Source organism: Lemur catta, chromosome 11, assembly GCF_020740605.2.
Source record: "Lemur catta isolate mLemCat1 chromosome 11, mLemCat1.pri, whole genome shotgun sequence".
Taxonomy (NCBI): domain Eukaryota; kingdom Metazoa; phylum Chordata; class Mammalia; order Primates; family Lemuridae; genus Lemur; species Lemur catta.
Window position 1 is genome coordinate 38,561,307 of NC_059138.1, and position 20,377 is coordinate 38,581,683.

The 20,377-nt window shown below is 37.3% G+C and overlaps 1 protein-coding gene across 8 annotated transcripts in view; it reads left to right on the forward strand.

The window, feature by feature from the left end:
* SRPK2 (SRSF protein kinase 2) overlaps positions 1-20,377 on the forward strand; it is a 210,698-nt gene that overhangs the window by 77,555 nt on the left and 112,766 nt on the right. For 2 of the 8 annotated variants that reach the window (XM_045564634.1, XM_045564635.1), the window contains exon 1: positions 858-1,110. The exons of 4 other annotated variants lie outside the window; for them this stretch is intronic. In XM_045564634.1, the coding sequence (XP_045420590.1) occupies positions 1,073-1,110 (38 nt within the window). In that variant the 5' untranslated portion in view covers positions 858-1,072. Of the gene's footprint in view, positions 1-838; positions 1,111-2,357; positions 2,448-20,377 lie in introns of those variants that run through there. 2 more of the 8 variants (XM_045564631.1, XM_045564636.1) reach the window with 2 other exon arrangements.

Below are 20,377 nucleotides of genomic sequence, written 5' to 3' on the forward strand. Positions count from 1 at the left end.
GTGTGGCAACTTTTTATTATGAAAGCATACTTTAATTTTTAAAATAGAGTTGGAAGTACTTTTTAGAAATAGGAAAACAGCTTTACACATTGAAATAGTCTGGTTAAGAGGACCATGTCAGTTTTATAACTTAAAATTATGTGCTTTAGGTCCCTCGTTGGTATTTTAAAGGAAACATGTTAGATTTTTTCCTTATGTTTTTCCTTTCTCTCTTATTTTCACCTTCCCTTGCCTTTTAGTCTATTATCTCCTTTCCAAATCAGTAGCAGCAATTATCTTTTAATTAAATGGAACTGACGCTCACATTTCTGTTGTAAATGGCATTGTCAGTTCTTTCCTAAAAGGACCAGCATATTATCTCTGCTCGGTAACTGGGTGTTGCTGTTCACTTGTACTGTACTGAGGAGGAGGAGGGGAAAATTAAGGCATAAAATAAGAAGTGTCTTTCTAGAAGAGTTAGGGACTATTAATAGATATTAAATATATCTTCAGTTGAACACAATCAAGAAATTATAACAAAGGTTAAAAAATTTTTAATCTATAAATTGGGGTTCTGGTTTAATATTTCATTCTTAAGTGACAAAAATGATTCACTGAGCCATATTTTTTAGGGCTAGTGAAATAGAAGCAGCCAAGGGTTGCATATCTGTCCATTACAGCCAATAACGTTATTAGCCAGGTTTCTCAAATTGATCTGGTGTATCGAATTCAGATGTTAGCATTTCTTGTTTGTATTTCAATTTGTTAAATTTAAAATCTTCTGGTAGAGCCATGCTAGTTCTACCTTAAAAAAGAAAACACCCCTCTGCTTAAGAGAAATGGTACTTCCTGCTTTCATAAACAGTCATGTGCATAGTTTAGCAAGGCCTGCTGCCTCTGGAGCTTTTTCCCTTTATAGCACCATTGAATCCCAGACCTAACAGAAGTACTGTGAATCTTGTGGCCTCATTCTGAACAAAAGGGATTAGAGAAGAAAAATCTCTTGATATAAGGCTTGAAAGCAAGGGCAGGCAATCTTGGTTGTGAATATTTTCTGATTTTTCCAGAAATCAAGCAGAAGATTGAGCTGCTGATGTCAGTTAACTCTGAGAAGTCGTCCTCTTCAGAAAGGTACAGCTACATCTCTTGCATGAACAATTAATGGTGTAGCATTGCTAAGAAACAAACCAGGACATATATATTTTTTTTCCTTGTCAAGTTTGCTGTACAATGTTTTGTCCTGCATGCTGGTATTGTGCTGTATTGAAGATATGTATTTGGGTAAGCTGTTCTGCTTTTGCGAAGGGTAATTGATTTTTTAAAAAATAGTGAAGCCTAATCAGCTGCAACACACACACCATACACAGCAGACCGCTGGTTCATGTGTGACAGCTGTTGAAGGCTTTAAAAAATAATTTAGCTAAGAAACAAAAAAAATCTTGCTTTGTTTAAGCAAGTACTGGTATTAGGTTTTCTTCCTGTATTTTGAGGTTGCTGCTGTACAGAATTACCAAGGTTATTTGTAAGATCTAGGTTTAAAATACCTGATTTTTGGTTGTAATTAATATTTATTCTTATGTGGAAAGGGAGTGCCATTGGTAAATAGCTTAGGAATTGCAAACCCACAGATTAGTCACATTCTGAAAGAGATGTGATGCTTCTTCAAGTCTGTGCTAGGAAATGGAACAGTCACTGCATGCAGTAATGGTTCATGCCTGCAGGTAAGGACAAAATGACTCAGAAGTATTTTTAAAGCAATTATTTTATCTGTCAATCATATGATTATACCTGTAAGGAGATATTTCATTAAGAAGACTATTTTCCTTATAAAAAAGAATTAAGATATTTTTATCTAAAGCCAGAAATGAGGCTGTAGTTGCCTATTTTGATTTGTAAATATTGTGTTCACTTCTGTTTACCAAAATTGTGTACGCTACATAATGTTTTAAATTGGGTTCTTGATGCTTAGCTTTCTCTTGGTTACCTAATAGTATATAATTAACATAGATATTTTGTACTTAAGGTATGTTGATTTATCTTTCCTAGGGTTAGTTTTCGGGGTTACCATTTTTGCTCATAGATCTAATATTTAGGAAAATATTGTGGAGAAATAATTCGGTAGTTAAGGAATGATACAGGAAAAATTGAAAAAAATATGAGTTGAAGAACCTACCACAGTAAAATGGATTTAATGAAAGCACACTACTGTATGAAGGACATGATCTGATGGCAAAAAGACCATGTTAAGGAGATTTATTAGTATGATTAGGTGGAAAGCTCTGGCTGTAACAGTACATTACAAATAAAGATGATGTTACTGCTTTCTTTAGAGATTGAAAGTAGAAAAATTTAGGACTGTTTGTGTTTATTTTTATGTAGCTTCTAACTTCTGGTTTGTAGCCTATCTGATTGTAAGCATTCTGGTTGCTGAGATGGAAAACAGCCTTCAGCCTGTGACTGTTCTGCCAGTAAGATGGTGGTGATGGGAAGGGGAGAGGGTGGTATGAATAGTGATGGGGCCAGGTGTCAGCTATAATGTTAGAGTTTGATACTAGGAAGAACACATTTAATGAAATGATAATGATAATTATGTGAGTTTTCTGGAGTATCATGAATTCTCTTGATAAATTAAGAGTTGAGCAGAGTTGATGAATATTATTGAGAAACACATTAGGAATGGATGAGGTTTTTCTGATTAAAAGTCTGTAAGGAAAGATATTCTAAAATATTTTGGTGACTTTATTTATTTGCTTACTTGGGCTCTTGTGGTTATTTGAAGGAAAAGGGAGGGCACATGTCATGATTTTAAAGTTTAGAAATCTGCCACTATGCATATAACTTTATACACAGTTTACCAGAGATTTGCTTAATTTGTTTATTATTATTTAGGGGAACGCTTAGAGAGTTAATTGGCAATTGTGATATTCTGACTACGTGGGTGATAAAAGTAGCTTATGGATCAACCAACATTTTGCAAACATAGAAGTTGTTTTACTAATGTAAATACGTTAAAAATAGAAGGTATTCTTTTCTTTCCTTTATTAGAAATCATACAATAATGAATAATCAAACCATTTACCTTTTTAATTTGTTTGGGAGAACTTAGAAAATAAGAATATGAAGTTAAACAAAAATTCATGACCGAGTAACACTATATCCTGTTTAGGAATTTAATACCTTATGGTGTCATGTAGCATTACCATCACATTCTTCAGTTCCTTGTTCACCGGTCATCTACATTTTAAAAGTCTTTGCTTCCACCTTTTTTTTTTTTAAATTAAAGTTTGTGGTTTGAGGCCTGGTGGCCTAAATCTTAGAGATATTTGGGATTTACATACAATCAGCATTCCCATTTATCTATTGGTAGAAAGGATGAAGAAATCTGGCTTCTTTCTTTAGAAAGGGGAGAAGCTAATTGTAAGAAACCTAAAATTATCATTCACCACAACCAATTTTGTTCCTGCAATATGGAATGATCTTTTAATATTTCAAAGAACTGAGTAGAGAAATAGCACTTTTAAATATAAAATATAATAGATATAGAAACTGTGATATGAGGTTTCTAATAATTTTTCAATCTCACATTTTTATTTATTTTTTTTTTTTTGAGACAGAGTCTCACTTTGTTGCCCGGGCTAGAGTGAGTGCCGTGGCATCAGCCTAGCTCACAGCAACCTCAGACTCCTGGGCTTAAGTGATCCTACTGCCTCAGCCTCCCGAGTAGCTGGGACTACAGGCATGAGCCACCATGCCCGGCTAATTTTTTTTTGTATATATATTTTTAGTTGGCCAGATAATTTCTTTCTATTTTTTTTTAGTAGAGACGGGGTCTCACTCTTGCTCAGGCTGGTCTCGAACTCCTGAGCTCGAGCGATCCACCCGCCTCGGCCTCCCAGAGCTAGGATTACAGGCGTGAGCCACCGCGCCCGGCCTATCTCACATTTTTATTCCACTAAAAGGGAATTGCTAGTCTCCTGAGAGTTAGTATTGGCTGAATTATTTTTGTTCAGAAAATTTGGTAAAATGGGAAAAGCAAAACAAAAAATAACCCTAATTTATTTTTGTAGACTATTAGGACTCCTTCACTGAAAAATACAAACATGATTTGAAGTAAAATTAAAATGGAATTTTCAAGGTTGCTTGGGGAGCTAAATTAGAAAACATGTTATCCTAACAAATCTCAAAACCACCTTGAAATTTAAAATTATGTTTTTACCTTTAATAAAATGGTGGCAGTCATAGACTGTCATTTTGTAGGGGAAGTATGGAGTACTTCTGTTCGGAATGGCTGACTCATAGGACCAAAACTAACAGTAACCAAAAAGTTAGTTTATTTTTTTGGTTTTTTATTTTGAAGAGAGAAAATTTCAGCATGCCCATTTTTATAATTAAGAGCAGGGAACATTGAATGAATAAGTTTTAGGTAGATGCCTGATAATGATGTATGTTATGGCCAGTTAAGAGGAAGAGATTTGCTGCAAGAGAATACCTTCTGGAGTAAATCCTACTACAAGTATTTTCTCTCCCTCTCTCTTTCTCTCTCTCCTTCCTCCCTCCCTCCCTCCCTCTCTCTCTCCCTCTCTCCCTCCCTCTCTCCTCCCTCCCTCTCTCTCTCTCCCCCCCCCCCTCTCTCCCTCTCTCTCTCTCTCTTTCATTTTTAATGGAGTGCCTGTTGAATGAATGTATTCATCTTGAACATGACAGAGATGGTATTAGGTACAGTTTTCAGTGTCTACCACCATTTATTGTAATAAAATGAAATGACTATTTGATGAAAAAAGTAAGTTTTCAAGTTTTTGTTTGTTCTTTTTGCCCTTTCCTGGATAGAGCACTCTTGGGATGTGTGGTGTAGCATGTGTGGGGAAGAAGAGGAGTAGTAATAACCATAATAGCTAGATAAAAGGCAGTTCAGTCGTCCCAGTATGTATGGGTGTTTGGTTCCAGGACCCCCACATAACACTAACACTTGAGTATTCACAGATACTCAAGTCCTTCATATAAAATGATATTTGTGTATAACCTACATACTTCTTCCTAGATACTTTAAGTCATCTCCAGGTTACTTGTAATACCTAATATAATGTAAATGCTTTGTAAATAGTTGTTATTCTATATTGTTTTAAGTTGTATTATTTCTTATTGTTGGACTGTTATTTTTGTTTTCTTCCTCTGAATATTTTTGATCACTGAGTGGCTGGTTGAATTTGTGGGTATGGAATCAGTGGGTACAGAGGGCTGACTGTAATCATTTATTAAACAGTCCAGATACCAGTTCTCAGTGCTTTAGGGGGGAGGGAAGGAGGGTGAAAAACAAGAGGAGGGAGGGAGAGAGAGAGAGAGAGAGAGAGAGAGAGAGAGAGAGAGAGAGAGAGAGAGAGAGAGAGAGAGAGTGTGTGTGTGTGTGTGTGTGTGTGTGTGTGTGTGTGTGTGTGTGTGTGTGTGTGTGTAGAAGAAAGGGCTGTCATAGGGACTTTTTGACAAATCATCCTAGAAAGATCCTGGGTGAACAAAAGGTATTTTACAGTACTAAAATTTTTGCCAGACTGTATTGCTACTTCAGTGAACTCACATAATAAAATCATACAGTTCTTAATCAATAAAGAAGAGTTTAGCCCAGAGTGATGATAGCTGTGATTCCTAGTCTGTTAAGGCCAATCCCAGGGAGGGCTGATGAGTTTGTGAGATGAGATCTGAGAGCTGAGAATCTACATTCACACTTAGCGTTGCCTGCATCTGCTATTAAATGGATGTTGTTTTAATTAGTAAAGTTCACAGTCAAAAGTTAATAACAAAATAACAGGGCCATATAGGTTTACGTATTCTCAGGGAGCAGATACTAAAAAGATCATTTCTTCTTTCTGTGTGTTTGTGGAGTTTTGTCATATTTCACAGTTAAAAATGGGTCCTTACACCTGTGTTGGATTAGATAAGAAGTACCAGCCGAGATAGCTAGCAAATACTGAATTCACAAATTGCTTTCTGTCTTGTTCAGGAGAGGAGAGGAAAGGGAGAGGGAGAAAGTGTTACAATAATATTTATGCTGTGGCCTATATTCATTCTACCAATGCTGAATAAACAGGATTGGTGAGAGGTGTTAAAGATTATATGTTATCCCTCCTCTAATATAAGGACATTTCAAATACATAAGGAATCTGGGCTATTTTTGAGTGTGTATTTTAATTTCTTATTTTGGAGCCTCTTAAGTGAAGAGGAAAAGGTCATATGATAATGATGCGTGGATGATGCAGAGAGCAAAAAGAGAAATTTGGAAGAACAAGGAGAATGGAAGAGAGAAAATTTAAAAAAATAAGGAAGGGACGAGATGAAAAGAGAAAGAAGTAAAGAATATTCAATGGAAAAGGATCTAGGACTAAGGTGTCTTTTAGGAGAGACAGAGATTCTCTCTTCATTGTTAACCCCTCTCCCCATTTCAACTCAAAGATAAGGACAGTTATTGATAACTATTTTCCCCTTTTCCTACCCTGCTCTGCCACTGTTGGTTTTGCTTTTCTACTTGAGGAATAGACATATTTAAATTTACAAGTGTTTTTTTCTGAATGGTAGAATCAGATGGCAGAATGGCTAATGGTGTTGTCTTCACTCAATTCTTTGTTTTTATTTAATTTTTATTAATATTTTTAATTGAAGGTACATATGGGAAAGTGCACAGATCATAGATATTTATGAAATCCTGTTTATTGATTTTTAAATTTTATGCTTTTTTGTACCTTAGGCTCTTAATATTTAAGATTGCGATTCATTTGGGGTTTTAGTATTAAGGGAAAGGTTGAGATTAGCTTTTTTCTTTTTTTGCATATGGCAATCCAATTGTATTTATTTTTTGAACATTGTATCAATAGAAAACCTCTATATGCTTTTGACTTGTCTTCTTCCAGTGCTACCTGTTTGAGATTTATTCTTGTTGTTTGTAGTAATTGTTGTGTGCAGTGATTGATTCAGTCTCATTGCTATACAGTATTCATTATACGAACATACTGTAATTTACTTATCCATTCTACTATTGATGAGCATTTGGGATGTTTACAGTTTGTAGGTATTAAGAGTAGTGCTGCTTTGAGCATTTGTGTGCATATCTTTTTGTAAATGAACCTGTGCATGTGTTTCTGTTGAGTGTGTTCCTACGAGTGCAATTGCTGAGTTTTAGTGGATATTGTCAGTTTTCCAGTCTATACTAAGCAACTGTGTGTGCTCCAGTTCCCTGCAACTTGGTATTGTATTTCTTTACTCCCTTCCCTCTCTTCCCTTTTCCTCCTTTCTCCTTGTTAGCATTCTGGTGGGTGTGCCAATGTCACCCACAGTGTACACCATTTTGAGGAAGATTAGAAGCAGGCAGGGGACTATTTCTAAGTACTGCCTTTCACGAAGGAGATCAGAATTAGAAGCTTTGACCAGAAAGGGACCCTAGGATGTGCTCATCTGGGATACTGCTTTCCTACAGACTGATTATAATCCTTCAACTGGCTCCTAGAGGCCATAGGTGTTAACATTAGTTTTCAGACTTGGTTTCAATAGCAAACGCTTTCTTCGGTCAAACCTTATTAGAAGCTTATCACGTAAAAGCTATAAAGAAAAAGCTCGGTTTGGGATTGGGGACATAATTGGAACCCCAGGTTTTGGTGCTCAGCCTCCTCCCTGGAGACCCTCTGCCCAGCGCCAGTTCTCTCATTAAAGCCCTCAGGGCACCTGAGGTCTGACCAGGAAATCATAACATTTTTGGTACCTAATGAAGTATTAAATTTTAGGTTGTTCCTACTCTGTAAAATTTCTTTATCGTATATGTATATTTAAATTAAAGTGTAGCGTTATTAGTTTCTGGTAAAAATCTGGACATTTATCTGATCTGCTTTTCTGTTGATCACTATTTATTTGTTCTAGATGTAGTAGTTTCTAAATCATTTTGTTATTAATTTAATTTTGATTCTGTTTCGTGATGCTTCTCTGGAAGGTTGCTTACATTATAGCCAGAGCAAACCTTTCAGAACACAAATCTGATCAGGTAGGTCACTCCACTTTGAAAACCTTTCAGCCGTCTTCCCATTTTTCTTGGGATAAAGGTAAACTGCACATCTGGGTCAGTGAGCTCCTATGTTCTCTGTCCTTATCTCCCTCTCCAGTCTAGTCTCACACCTCTCTTACTGTGGTCTGATCCTGTCTGTCTGTTCCCATCCCTCCCATCTCAAGGAAGCCCTGCCTAGGTCAAATTACAGACACTGTGATAAGACCTTTTAGGATCATGTACCTCTCCTTCGTAGCATTTGTCGCAGCTGCTGTTTGACAGTAGGGAGTATCAGTGACATTTGATCTACCCACTGGTTTACTTACTGTTAACCCCACCTAATGATCTTATATATAGACATACTTTCACCACAAAATGACAACAAAGTAAGTATCGTCATTTGCAATTTACAAATTTTGAACTTCGTGGGTAGACATTGTTGGTATAGGGAGTCTATAGGGTATTGACATAGATTAATAAGTTAATAGTCATAAGCTAATTTGTTAACTCATAAAGTGTCAAGGTTATAAATCTTAGGTTTTTCTGTCATCATAAAAATACACAATTCTGTTACTTTTTTAACATTTGTTTTAATATAAAATGAAAATTAAAGTAAATTTGAGTGCTTTCCGTTGCTGTGCCAGAATGGCAACATCAAGCCAGTCATTTATTTCCCAAATGCCAGTATTTTGTATATCATGTTGGTTCTCTTTGTCACATTTGCACTCCACACCGTGCTGTTACTTACTTAATATCATGCCTTTTTATTTTTAATTGTGTTAAAATACACATAACATAAAGTTTTGTAATGCTTTTAAAAATGTAATTTTCTTTAAAAAGGAATCTTTGTATTCCTTCCAGAAATGGAGAACCAGTATCATTTGCCTTGAAAAACAGTTGCTATTAAATTGTGTCTAGATCCTGTTGTCTGATAAAGGCTTCAAGCCTAAGCCATATGCTCCCTCTGTTTACAAGGGAAATTAAATTGGTGTCATAAAGGGACGCAAATACATGCAAGCACCAGAGAGAGACTTGCTCTTTTATACACTCAGATAGATTGAAAGAACTTGGAAAAGAAGTAACCTCCGTACCGTGACTCAGTGTAATTCAGTACCAAGTCTGAAGTATCACCTACGGTCAATTCACATACCAGCGGTAGCACTTCTTCACCTTGGGATCCCCTACTCCTCCTGCAGTGGTAGATTATGATGATTTATCAGGGAAGTTCTGAAGAAATGTGAGCAGCTATTATTCATATAATAACAATGGCAGCAATAAAAACTCTACTTTTAACAATCATAGTGCAGATTCCTTTTGTAACATTCCTTTATGTACCAGGGGCTGGAAGAAATTAAGACTAATTTTGGGGCCTGGGCATGGTGTCTCACCCCTGTAATCTTAGCACTCTGAGAGGCTGAGGTGGGAGGATCACTCAAGCTCAGGAGTTTGAGACCAGCCTGAGCAAGAGCAAGACTCCCATCTCTCCAAAAAATAGAAAAATCAGCTGAGTGTGGTGGCGTGTGCATATAGTCCCACCTACTTGGGAGGCTGAGGCAGGAGGATCACATGAGCCCAGGAGTTTGAGGTTGTAGTGAGCTATGATGACGCCACTTCACTCTAGCTGGGGCAACAGAACAAGACTTTGTCTCCTAAAAAAAAAAAAAAAAAAAATTTGGTAGATGATATTTGTTAACCATCCATCCAACATTTGTCAGCAGCTGCTATGTATTATATAATACCAGCCACTCAGTGATTTGGAAATCAGGGAGTTGCAAAGGCGGCACAAAAACGTAGGATTTGTATACAGAATATTGGTGTACAGAATTTATATGGAAGATGTGTTGGTGGGTGGCTTGCCCTGGCATAACTTGGTCCGTTTCTTTGCATGCAGTGCTGAGCACTGTCATGGGCGGCCCTTGGCACTCCTTAAGAGAGGATTGCATATAACTAGTAATTGCATTTCTGGGAAACTTATTTTAAAAGACTAGAGGTGTGGTGAAGAGGTTACATACACAGTTGCCTACCAGGGCCACAGCAAACTAGTGACATTCCCAGGGACAGCTGGCAACTCTAGAAAGCTGGAGACCAAACCTTTCTAAAGAGGTGGCTTTTGCTGATCACTGCCATGTGGAAATAACAGGGTAAATTTTGCCAGGTCTTCTTATTTTTTAGGACAAGTTGAAAATTTGGATTTTTATGTCAATCTCCCCATTTTAAATGTTGATGCAAATTAAAAAACAAAAACTCATAACAGCCTTTAAAAAATAGAGTATCTGCTATTCAGATTCAGCTCACAGTAAACATTTTTCTGCTGTGCTGTAGTGCACTGATTCACAATTTGTGAGCCACAGACCTGTGAGGACCTCCTGTAAGGGATTTTCAAATCCTGTGAGTACTTAGTAGGCACTATCTTTAGATTGAAGGCATGCACGTAAAATTATTTTCATACTGTGGGGTGTGTCTCTCGATTTTTATGACATTTCAGATGTGATAAACAATGGTGATCACTGCTCTAATAACTGCATATTAAAATAACAAAATTCAATACAATGCTAACTGTTTGGAACAGAAAGGGCCCACAATAGATATGTTTCTCAAATTGGATATCGGTCTTTTGTTCTGCAAACATTTAAGTACTGCCTATGGTGGAGTTTAAACTTTTATAAATATGAAAATTATAGAAGTAGAAAAGTATTTTGTTTACAAAAGTGCCACCTCATCCATATTCTCGTTTTTTCCTTTTCCTTCTTTTTCCATCTTTCTTTTCACCCTTTACCTATCCCTTCCCACAAACTGATGTTTGAAGTTAGTCTGAAGACCACCTACAATGCAGTAGAAAAAAGGTCAGAGAAAATCCAGGTCAAGGTAGAAGGTTATGGTGGAGGATAGTCAGACATACACCCAGGTAGGTGGTATTTGCTGTGCAGCTACTTAAGGTGACTAACAAATCTGGCTTTAATTTTTTTGACAGCCAAACTAAGAAAAGAAGTAACATTGCTGTTTTTATCTATAAGAAGGAAATATACTAGTTTCTTTAGGAGAACCAAACCTTTAACTTATTATTATTTCAACATAACTTTTTCCACATATGCTTATTTATTTTAGAAATTTCAGATAAAAAGAATACAAAAAGCACCAAGCTTTTTATCATTAAAAGTTGGTCAGCATAATTTTTTGTTTTCAGTCTAATTTTTTGTTTTAGTCTATAAAAACAAATCAGATGTGTTTTTATAATGATACCATCACCAACAGTAAAACCCCCAGTATCATACTGACAAAGGATTTTGGAATTGGCTTTTTACACTTGAAATTTGCAACTTTTCTTATTTTATTAAATAATCTCTTATAGCATAATTTTTATAGTATCAGTTTTAAAGGCTGTATAGAACTGAGTCCACGATATGGATGGATGTACCATAATTTTATTTATTGAGTCTTGGTTGTAGGAGTAGAATCACTTGCAAAGGCAATTTGTAAGACTCTGCGAAGGAGTGTTGACTTGCCCTCAGAAAGACAAACCTTTACAGTGTCACTGGCAGTGTATGAGGACCTTTTTACGTACACCCTCATTCAAAATTCTCAAAATAGTCTCCTTTTGAGTGTGGTGTGGATGACATTGAACAATATGCTAGAGAATGTTGACTTAGCCCTGCTTCTTTAGCTCTTGTCTCCAGTAAAGCTAAATGTTCCTGTGGTACTTGCTGTGTTTCATAGGGTGTGCACGAGTAAAAGTGGAGTCAGTACAATCAGCTTTAACAAGATAGAAGAATTGCAGTAGATTCATGTATTCAGTCAAGCATTTATGAAACACCTAAGGTGTACTCAGTGTGCATTGATTAAATGTTAGCAGTTAAGTGACATAATTAGTGAGAAACAAATTTGGGTATTCTCTTTATGCTAATGAAGCTTACTTTTGTAATGATTTCAAGAAGTTATGTGATCCAAGCTTCTCACTCTGGACAGATGACAAAACATTCAACACAGATGGTTGGCTTTCTTTTTTCTTTTCTTTTCTTTTTTTTTTCAAATAAAGATGTACAGGAATTGAGTCTCTAACCTTCCGTGTTATACCAGGGCCTTGCGAATGCTCAATTAGTATTCAGTGACTTAATTTTATTGTAAAATTTAACACCTTTGTAGTTAAGACCTTTTCATTTTTCTTGCTGGAATTTGAATTATTTTTTTTTGGTGGGGACGGGGTGTGCTCTTGTCCTGTCTCAGGACGGCTGGAATCTAAAGTCCCAATTCCTCAGGTTAGTATTCGAGGCCGAGGAACCAGCATATGTGAAGACAACACCATTAGCCATTCTGCCATCTGATTCTACCATTCAGAAAAAAACACTTGTAAATTTAAATATGTCTATTCCTCAAGTAGAAAAGCAAAACCAACAGTGGCAGAGCAGGGTAGGAAAAGGGGAAAATAGTTATCAATAACTGTCCTTATCTTTGAGTTGAAATGGGGAGAGGGGTTAACAATGAAGAGAGAATCTCTGTCTCTCCTAAAAGACACCTTAGTCCTAGATCCTTTTCCATTGAATATTCTTTACTTCTTTCTCTTTTCATCTCGTCCCTTCCTTATTTTTTTAAATTTTCTCTCTTCCATTCTCCTTGTTCTTCCAAATTTCTCTTTTTGCTCTCTGCATCATCCACGCATCATTATCATATGACCTTGTGGTACTATCTTGAAACTCTAAATAATTCTATAAGGCAGGGGAAGAGATTGAGGAAAGGATGAGAAAATAGGGGAGAGAGCTATCTTGTGCCCAGGTGGCAAAGAAAGGTTTTTGAATTTTAAGTTGAAGTTTACCAAGAGCCATTGAAAGGTTTTAGGAAGGGAGATGTTTGTGGATGTTTAAAACATACACATACCATTGTGGATATAAAGTAAGATCTTTTTAAGAAAGTCTAGAGAAATGGATTCTTCCTCTAGAATGAAAGGTTATAAAATAATGCAGTAAGAGGCGGCAAGATGTTATTCATCCGCTCTGGAAATGGTGGAGAAATTATGGCAGCATTTACTACTTGAGAGACAGAGGGTGGATGAATTCCTTGACACTGGCAGTATTCAACACTGAAATGGATCACCACAGGTAAAGACAGGAGGTTGGCCTGTTATACTTTATGTACTTTTTTCTATGTTATAATATATATGGTTAATCATGATTATAGGATTCCCAATTTAAAGTTAGGAATTTCAAATGATTGTCTCAGTATTTTCTGTCAATAATTTGTTGTAGAAATCTTGTTCAGTGCATATGTAAAGTATCATTTCAGTAGTTTAAAATATTTTAGGCCAGTGCTATCCAGTAGACTTTCTGCAGTGATGAAAGATTCGATAATATCCACAAAGCCTATTGAGCATTTCAAATGTAGCTAGCATGACTGAAGAATTAAATTTTTTATTTTACTTAATTTTAAAATCTAAAAGCCACTGAACTTTGTTTTCAGACAAGAATGCCAATGAACTCTGTCATTTTAATGTTTCTTTTTTTGTTTAGAAGAGAATTTTTAAAACTTGTTAGTTCCTTCCTAAACTCCATCCTATTGCATTTTCTTATTCTTTTGCTCCTTCTATCCTCACATTATTATACTGTACAGGTAAAATGGCTTATTTCCTTTACTGTAACTCAGATTAGTAATTTAATGGAAATTTCATTCACTAGTTATTTATTTGTCCTTTGATAAAGGTATTTAGAGTTGTTCTCTTAGATACATAATTCTCCTCTTTTAAGGAGAAAAATATTGTTTAATTATCTGCTGTCATACCACATACCAAATGTTGAGTCCTCTTTTTAATGTTCTACTAACTTAAAAACAGTCAACAAAAAGCTGTTTAGTTTCTTAAATGTTTAGTTTAAAAAGAAAAGATAAAGTAAAGTTCAACTCTGTATTATGTCTGATAAAAGAGTATGATATACACACACACACACACACACACACACACACACACACACACACACACACACACACACACACACACACCCCCACACCCACCCACCCACCCACCCACCACCACCACCACCACCACCACCACCCCCATATAGAATTTAGCGTCAGTTTGTTGTTCTTGCCATTCAGTTTGAGCCAGAGCGTAAAGAATTAAAAAACAAACAAAAAACCTAAAATTCTGATTTGAATTTCAATTCCTGTACCCTTCCCTGGCCTTTTTTTTTTTTTTCCTGGGGGAGTTTACTAGTGATTATTAAAAGTACTCTTTGGACTCAGAATGAAAAAAGGACATCTTTTTCATGGGGCCAGGGTAATCCTTAGCCTGCAGGAGGAGTCTGTTTAATGCAGGGCTGAGGAAGGTTTATAGTTAAGTTATGTTGAGTGTTATTATATTCATTTATTGAAAAGGAAGTCTGATGGGATTAAACAGAATTGTGAAAGAATTTTTTTTGTTCAGCTCAATCTTTTCTATTAAAAATGCTTGTCTTCTTTCTTACTGGGTATTCATCAGTTATAACTTGACAGTCTGTGTTTGAATAAATGAAAGACTTCTCTAGAGGAATCCTTGCCTGCCTATGATATAATAAACACCTGATCTGTTACATGTGACATTCCCCTCAATTTAGGACTGTCAATTTTCTCTGGGCTTTTGTAGTTGGAAGAAGAGAGTATATTGATGGATTTATTGCTGTAGTGGTGTCCTGGTATACTTGTTTCCATTTCAACATAGGTGCAAGTGTTTATTTCAAAGTAAACAAATGAAGTTGTGTTTGGATGTATTAGTTGTGCAGTGTCCATTTCATCCTCATTTCATTCCTTCACTGTCATGTACCCTTGAGTAGCTTCTGCTGCTCTTGCTGCCCTAAGATCAGCCATGTGTCTCTGGTGGCAGTTTAGGCTCTGTTTGGCAGTCATCCTGGCTCCTGAAGAAAAATAAAGTTACTATCCCTTGCCTCACCAGAGTTGCTAGAAAAGATTTAACAGCTAGTGGCAAAAATGGAGCTGGTTATCATAGTGGTAAAACTTAACTGGCTGTTCATCTAACCTCACTGTTTAATAGAATTACAGATTTTATGGCGAACATTAAAGGTCTTGTGATTCTGTGGACCAGATATTACTGATGGATTTGTTTATATAAGAGCTTTTAGATCAATGTAAATTTTCCAAGATATTTCCCCAAATTTAATGTTTTAAAAGTGGCTCATACCTGTAATCTTAGCACTTTGGGAGGATCGCTTGAGACCAGGAGTTAAATACCAGCCTGAACAACATAGTGAGACTGCCATCTCTACAAAAAAATTAGAAAAATTAGCCAAGTGCAGGGGCACGGAGCTATAGTCACAGCTACTCGGGAGGCCCAGTGAGGCAGGAGGATCACTTGAGCCCCATGAGTTTGAGGCTGCAGTGAGCTATTATGATGCCACTGCACTCTAGCCTGGGCAACAGAGCAAGACCTGGTCTCCCCTCGCTGCAAAAAAAGTGGATCTACTGAAGTTAACTTTTTCTGAAAACGAGGCTCTGTCTAGTTCCATGATATGATTTTGTACCTTCTGTAGTTTTAAGCTTAAAAATTCCTGTTAAGGATTCAAGGACATAATACCTTGCATGTATATAAGGAAAAATCCATATATTTAATATCTGCAAATGTGAAATTACTATCTAGTGACTGATATCATGTCCCCCCGTAAGTGCAACACATCAGTGTTTCTTCCCTTACATTGTTTGCATTTTAGGTCATGTGGGACAAAACAATGTGTTTTAAACACTAGAATAACATTTTGCTGGATAAAATAAATGGTTGTGCTTTGAGACACACATGGGCAGTGAACTCATGAGGAAATGAAAGATTCACAAGTCATATCCCGTCTTCATTCCAGGTTATACTTATGAAACGAATGTTAGGAGGAATTACCACACTGTGACAATTATTATTTTTTTCTCTAACTTTAATATAGTTGAAATTATTGAAGGTAAAAGTGCATTTATGAATGATGCAACTGAGCTTTAATCATTTCTATTAGCTAATCAAAAGCACTTAACTAGTGCTTAATTCTGACATATATATAGTGATATATGTATGTGTGTGTATGTGTATATATGTGTGTGTGCATATATATATATATATATATATATATGTAGTGGTGAATGGAATGAAAAAGCATGATAGCAAGAAAAGAACTTGGAGATCCAGGTCATTCTCCACCCCTGTTACATACGTGAAAAAAAACTGATGCCCCAAATGGTGAATTGATTCAGCTAAGGTTCCAAGTAGGATTCCTGTAAGCCAGTAACTTCCGGTATTTGAAATTCAGCCATAAGAGTCTTAGAACATAGTACAAAGGAATTGATTTGATCAGTGTTTTTTCTCTTCTTTAAGAAAGCCAAGGCCGGGCGCGGTGGCTCACGCCTGTAATCCTAGCACTCTGGAAGGCCAAGGCGGGAGAATCATTCGAGGTCAGGAGTTCGAGACCAGCCTGAGCAAGAGCGAGACCCCGTCTCTACTAAAAATAGAAAGAAATTTCTGGACAACTAAAAATATATAGAAAAAAATAGCCGGGCATGGTGGCGCATGCCTGTAATCCCAGCTACTCGGGAGGCTGAGACAGAAGGATTGCTTGAGCCCAGGAGTTTGAGGTTGCTGTGATCTAGGCTGATGCCACGGCACTCTAGCCTGGGCAACAGAGTGATGAGAGTCTGTCTCAAAAAAAAAAAAAGAAAGCCAAAAATAATTATTTTCAATTACACTATCATTGTTTATTGTTTTCTTTTCTTTTCCTTTTTTTTTTTTTAAAGCTCTGCTCTAGCCAGCAACTTAAATGGCATTCATTTTACAGAACCTTTTCTTGTTCACTATTTAAATTCTTTAAAAAGTCCTTGTAGATACACAGTTTGCCTCTATTTCCACTTTGTAGGTAAGAAAATCAGTAAGTTTATGACTTTAACAATACCACATACCAGTTGGTAGAAGAGATACTTCCAAAGCTATGTCTTGCAGCTCCAAACCCCTGTGCTTCAGAGTACATTGTCTTAATAAACAAAGATGTTGAATATTTTTATGTACAAGGTGTCCTGCATTAGGCTGCATTTGTGTAGGAAGAGTATATGCTCTTCATGTTTTTTCTCCAGTAAGTTCAATGTATATGTCTCAAGGCAAAGAGATGGGAGCAAATGTATCCAGCACACATGGGCAGAATTCACATTTTTGCCATCTTATACACTTTTCTTGTCCAGCCTAGTGTAACACTTGGGTTTTTAATTTGAAATCTTTTTCTCTCTGAAGAGAACTCAGTAAGTTCTTAGTTAAGGGGATCAGCATTTAAATATAAATGTAACTCTGACTTTTTAGGATTATAAAATTTGCTTCCTTTAAGTAGTAGCAGCCTTTTAAACAAGATGATCAAAAATGTCATCAGTATAGTCAATTCAAATACCAAGACTTAAACTTCATTTTAATAACTTTAAAACATTTTGTTAGGCACCATTAAGTTGTCATATTGTATTTTGTTCATTTAATGGTTAAAAACTTTGAACAAGAAAGTAAGAAGCCAACAAAAGGTTTAACTTCTTGTTCTTTTGGTTGTGTGGCACTTAGGCATTATTGGCACTTTGATGATCAATGACGAACTGAAAGGCCATCGTCATTTACTCATTCTTTTCTTCCTCCTCTTCCTTCCTCCTCCTTTAATCCTTCATTAAAGACTTTCACTGAGTGATAACCTTTTCAAAACACTCTTTCAGTTAGTCCTTATAGCAATACTATCAGCCCCATTTTATAGATGAAGAGAAACTCAGACTTGGAATTAAGTTACCCAAAGCCATGGAGCTGATCAGTTTAAAAAGTGCTGCCTTTTACAACACAGAATTTATTAGCACTTCATCTGTGGAGAGAAATGTTAATAGCAGGAGAAAAGACCTTGGAGATATTAAATATAAGAAAAGTTTAACATGTGGCCTTGTGTAGTAGTTAAAAGCCCATGGAGGTATGGTTTTGATTCCTACTTCATATGGTGCTGCAAGTATTTAATACAAGGGCCTTCCATTTTTCTCTCCAAAACGCTGGATTTGAATCCCATTAGGAGGCGCAGGCCCACTCCAGTAGAACCAGGACCCAACATTCACTGTATCTTGGTGCTTCACACTCACCCACCAGGTTCTTAAAGGCATTTGGGCTGTGAATCTTAAACATAAAGGGAAAAGCTTCCTTTCTCTGGAAATGTCACTTATCAGGAAATGTTGCTCATGTGGAATCCTTTTTTCCTGACAATTCTGGGCAAATGAAAGATTACTGTCACTAACCGGCAACTTACTGAAATTGGTAGAACTTACGGTTAATTGTCTTCAGTACTCAAATATACCTGGCACTGGAATACATATATATGAACATGCTTTAATACCTTGAGGAAGTTGGGAGAGAAAAGAAAAATTGAAAGTCTCGCTTCTCAGTTTCTTTGTTGGTTTCTCCTTTATCCCAATGTTGGCCTTTCCTCAGGGTCTCTATCCTAGATCTGTTGCTCTTCCCATCTGCGTCCTCTCTGAAGATGCTCCATGCTCTCATCTGTTTCCATGGTGTTAATGCCATCTGTGAGCTGGTGGCTCCCACATTTATATCTGTGACTCTCCATCCTTAGCTACAGATGTGTATGTCCAGCTGTTTACTTTATATCACGATGAAATGTCTCTTGACATCTCAAATTTAACTGGCCCTAAACCAAACTCATTATCTTGTCTAATCCCTCCTGACTGTACTGATAGATAGGTCATATGGCCAATCTGTGCTTCATTCACTCTTCTCTCTTGTAAAATGTGGTTGCAGGGCAGGGGAGAGGGCATAAATAATCCTTTTGTTTTATGGCTGTCCTCAGGGGCTCTGGAGTCAGTGACAAAAATTACCCCATGTGTAACTTGCCCTTGTGGATTTAAATGAACATTATAAATATCTTTGAAAGAAAGTAGAAGGTGACAGGAAACTTTGTGAGGTCTATGCAAGGATAAAAGGAAGTTCCCTAACCTTAGCCCAGCAAATAGTAAGGATTTTTGCTGATATGTGTATCTAACCGTCAAGCTTTTCTTTGCAGCAGCTGCTGGAGCCATTATCATCTCTCTGCCAGGCTTCTTGTTCATGTTACTTTTTTTTTTTTGAGACAGAGTCTCGCTCTGTTGCCTGGGCTAGAGTGCCGTGGCATCAACCTAGCTCACAGCAACCTCAAATTCCTGGGCTCAAGCGATCCTCCTCCCTCAGCCTCCTGAGTAGCTGGGACTACAAACATGCACCACCATGCCTGGCTAATTTTTTCTATATATATTTTTTTAGTTAGCCAGATAATTTCTTTCTATTTTTAGTGGAGACTGGGTCTCACTCTTGCTCAGGCTGGTCTCAAACTCCTGAGCTCAAACAATCTGCCCGCCTCAGCCTCCCAAGTGCTACGATTACCGACGTGAGCCACCACGCCCGACCCATGTTACTTCTTAATTGCCAGGGTCTAACAGTGGGGCAGCAGTGGGGCCCATAGGCTTTACCCTGCCTCGTGGTGACGTGGGGATGACCCGTCCTTCTGTCTCCAAAATTTTGTCTCTCTGCTCATTTTAATTTTTAAAAGTGTCTAGCTGGGTGCAATGTTGTGCACCTGTAGTCCCAGCTACTTGGGAGGCTGTGGCAGGAGGATCACTGGATCCCATGAGTTCAAGGCCACAGTGTGCTATGATCGCGCCTGTGAATAGCCACCACACTCCAGCCAACATAGCCAGACCCTGTCTCTTAAAAAAAAAAGCCTCTAAACTCAAAAGCCCCAGTGTTACCCTGTCTCCTCATTTTTCCTCATAGTCCATACCTAGTTGCTCACTAGATCCTGCTGATTCCTTTGCAGAAGCCCTTCCCAAACCCATCTGCTCCCATCTGAACTTATGGTACTGCTTTTATTAAGCCATTCCTGGCCTCTGGCCTCAGAGGTTGCCCAGTCTGTTTCCTGACTGCCACCAGCCTCTTCCCTTCCTCCTCTGCCCTCTGCATTATCTTCAGGATTACGTTCCTAAAAGAGACGTGGTGTTGCTTAAGAAGGTCGTGCAGAGTCTGGCACTCCTCACCTGTCATCTCTGGGTCTTTTACTCTTCTTATTTTCATAACATGCGTTCCGTTTGCCTGGACCTCGCCATTCAGATGCTGCCTGCCCTGTGAGCAGCCCCTCCCACCTGACTGCAGAGGTCCTTCTGCCTCTGTTCTGAGAACAGTGCCTGTCACCCCCCTAGGCTGAGTGACAAGGAGCTTTCCCTGTTTTGTCTTCGTGCTTGGGTACCTTGCACATCCTTTGGCCTATGTAGTAGACACAGATGCTTATTTGAATAAGTATTTCTCTTCCAATTGGTAAGGAAGTGTTCTCTAAGAAAAAAATTTTTGTATTTTTTATTAGCAAGTATTGTACAGTATCTTCTTGTTTT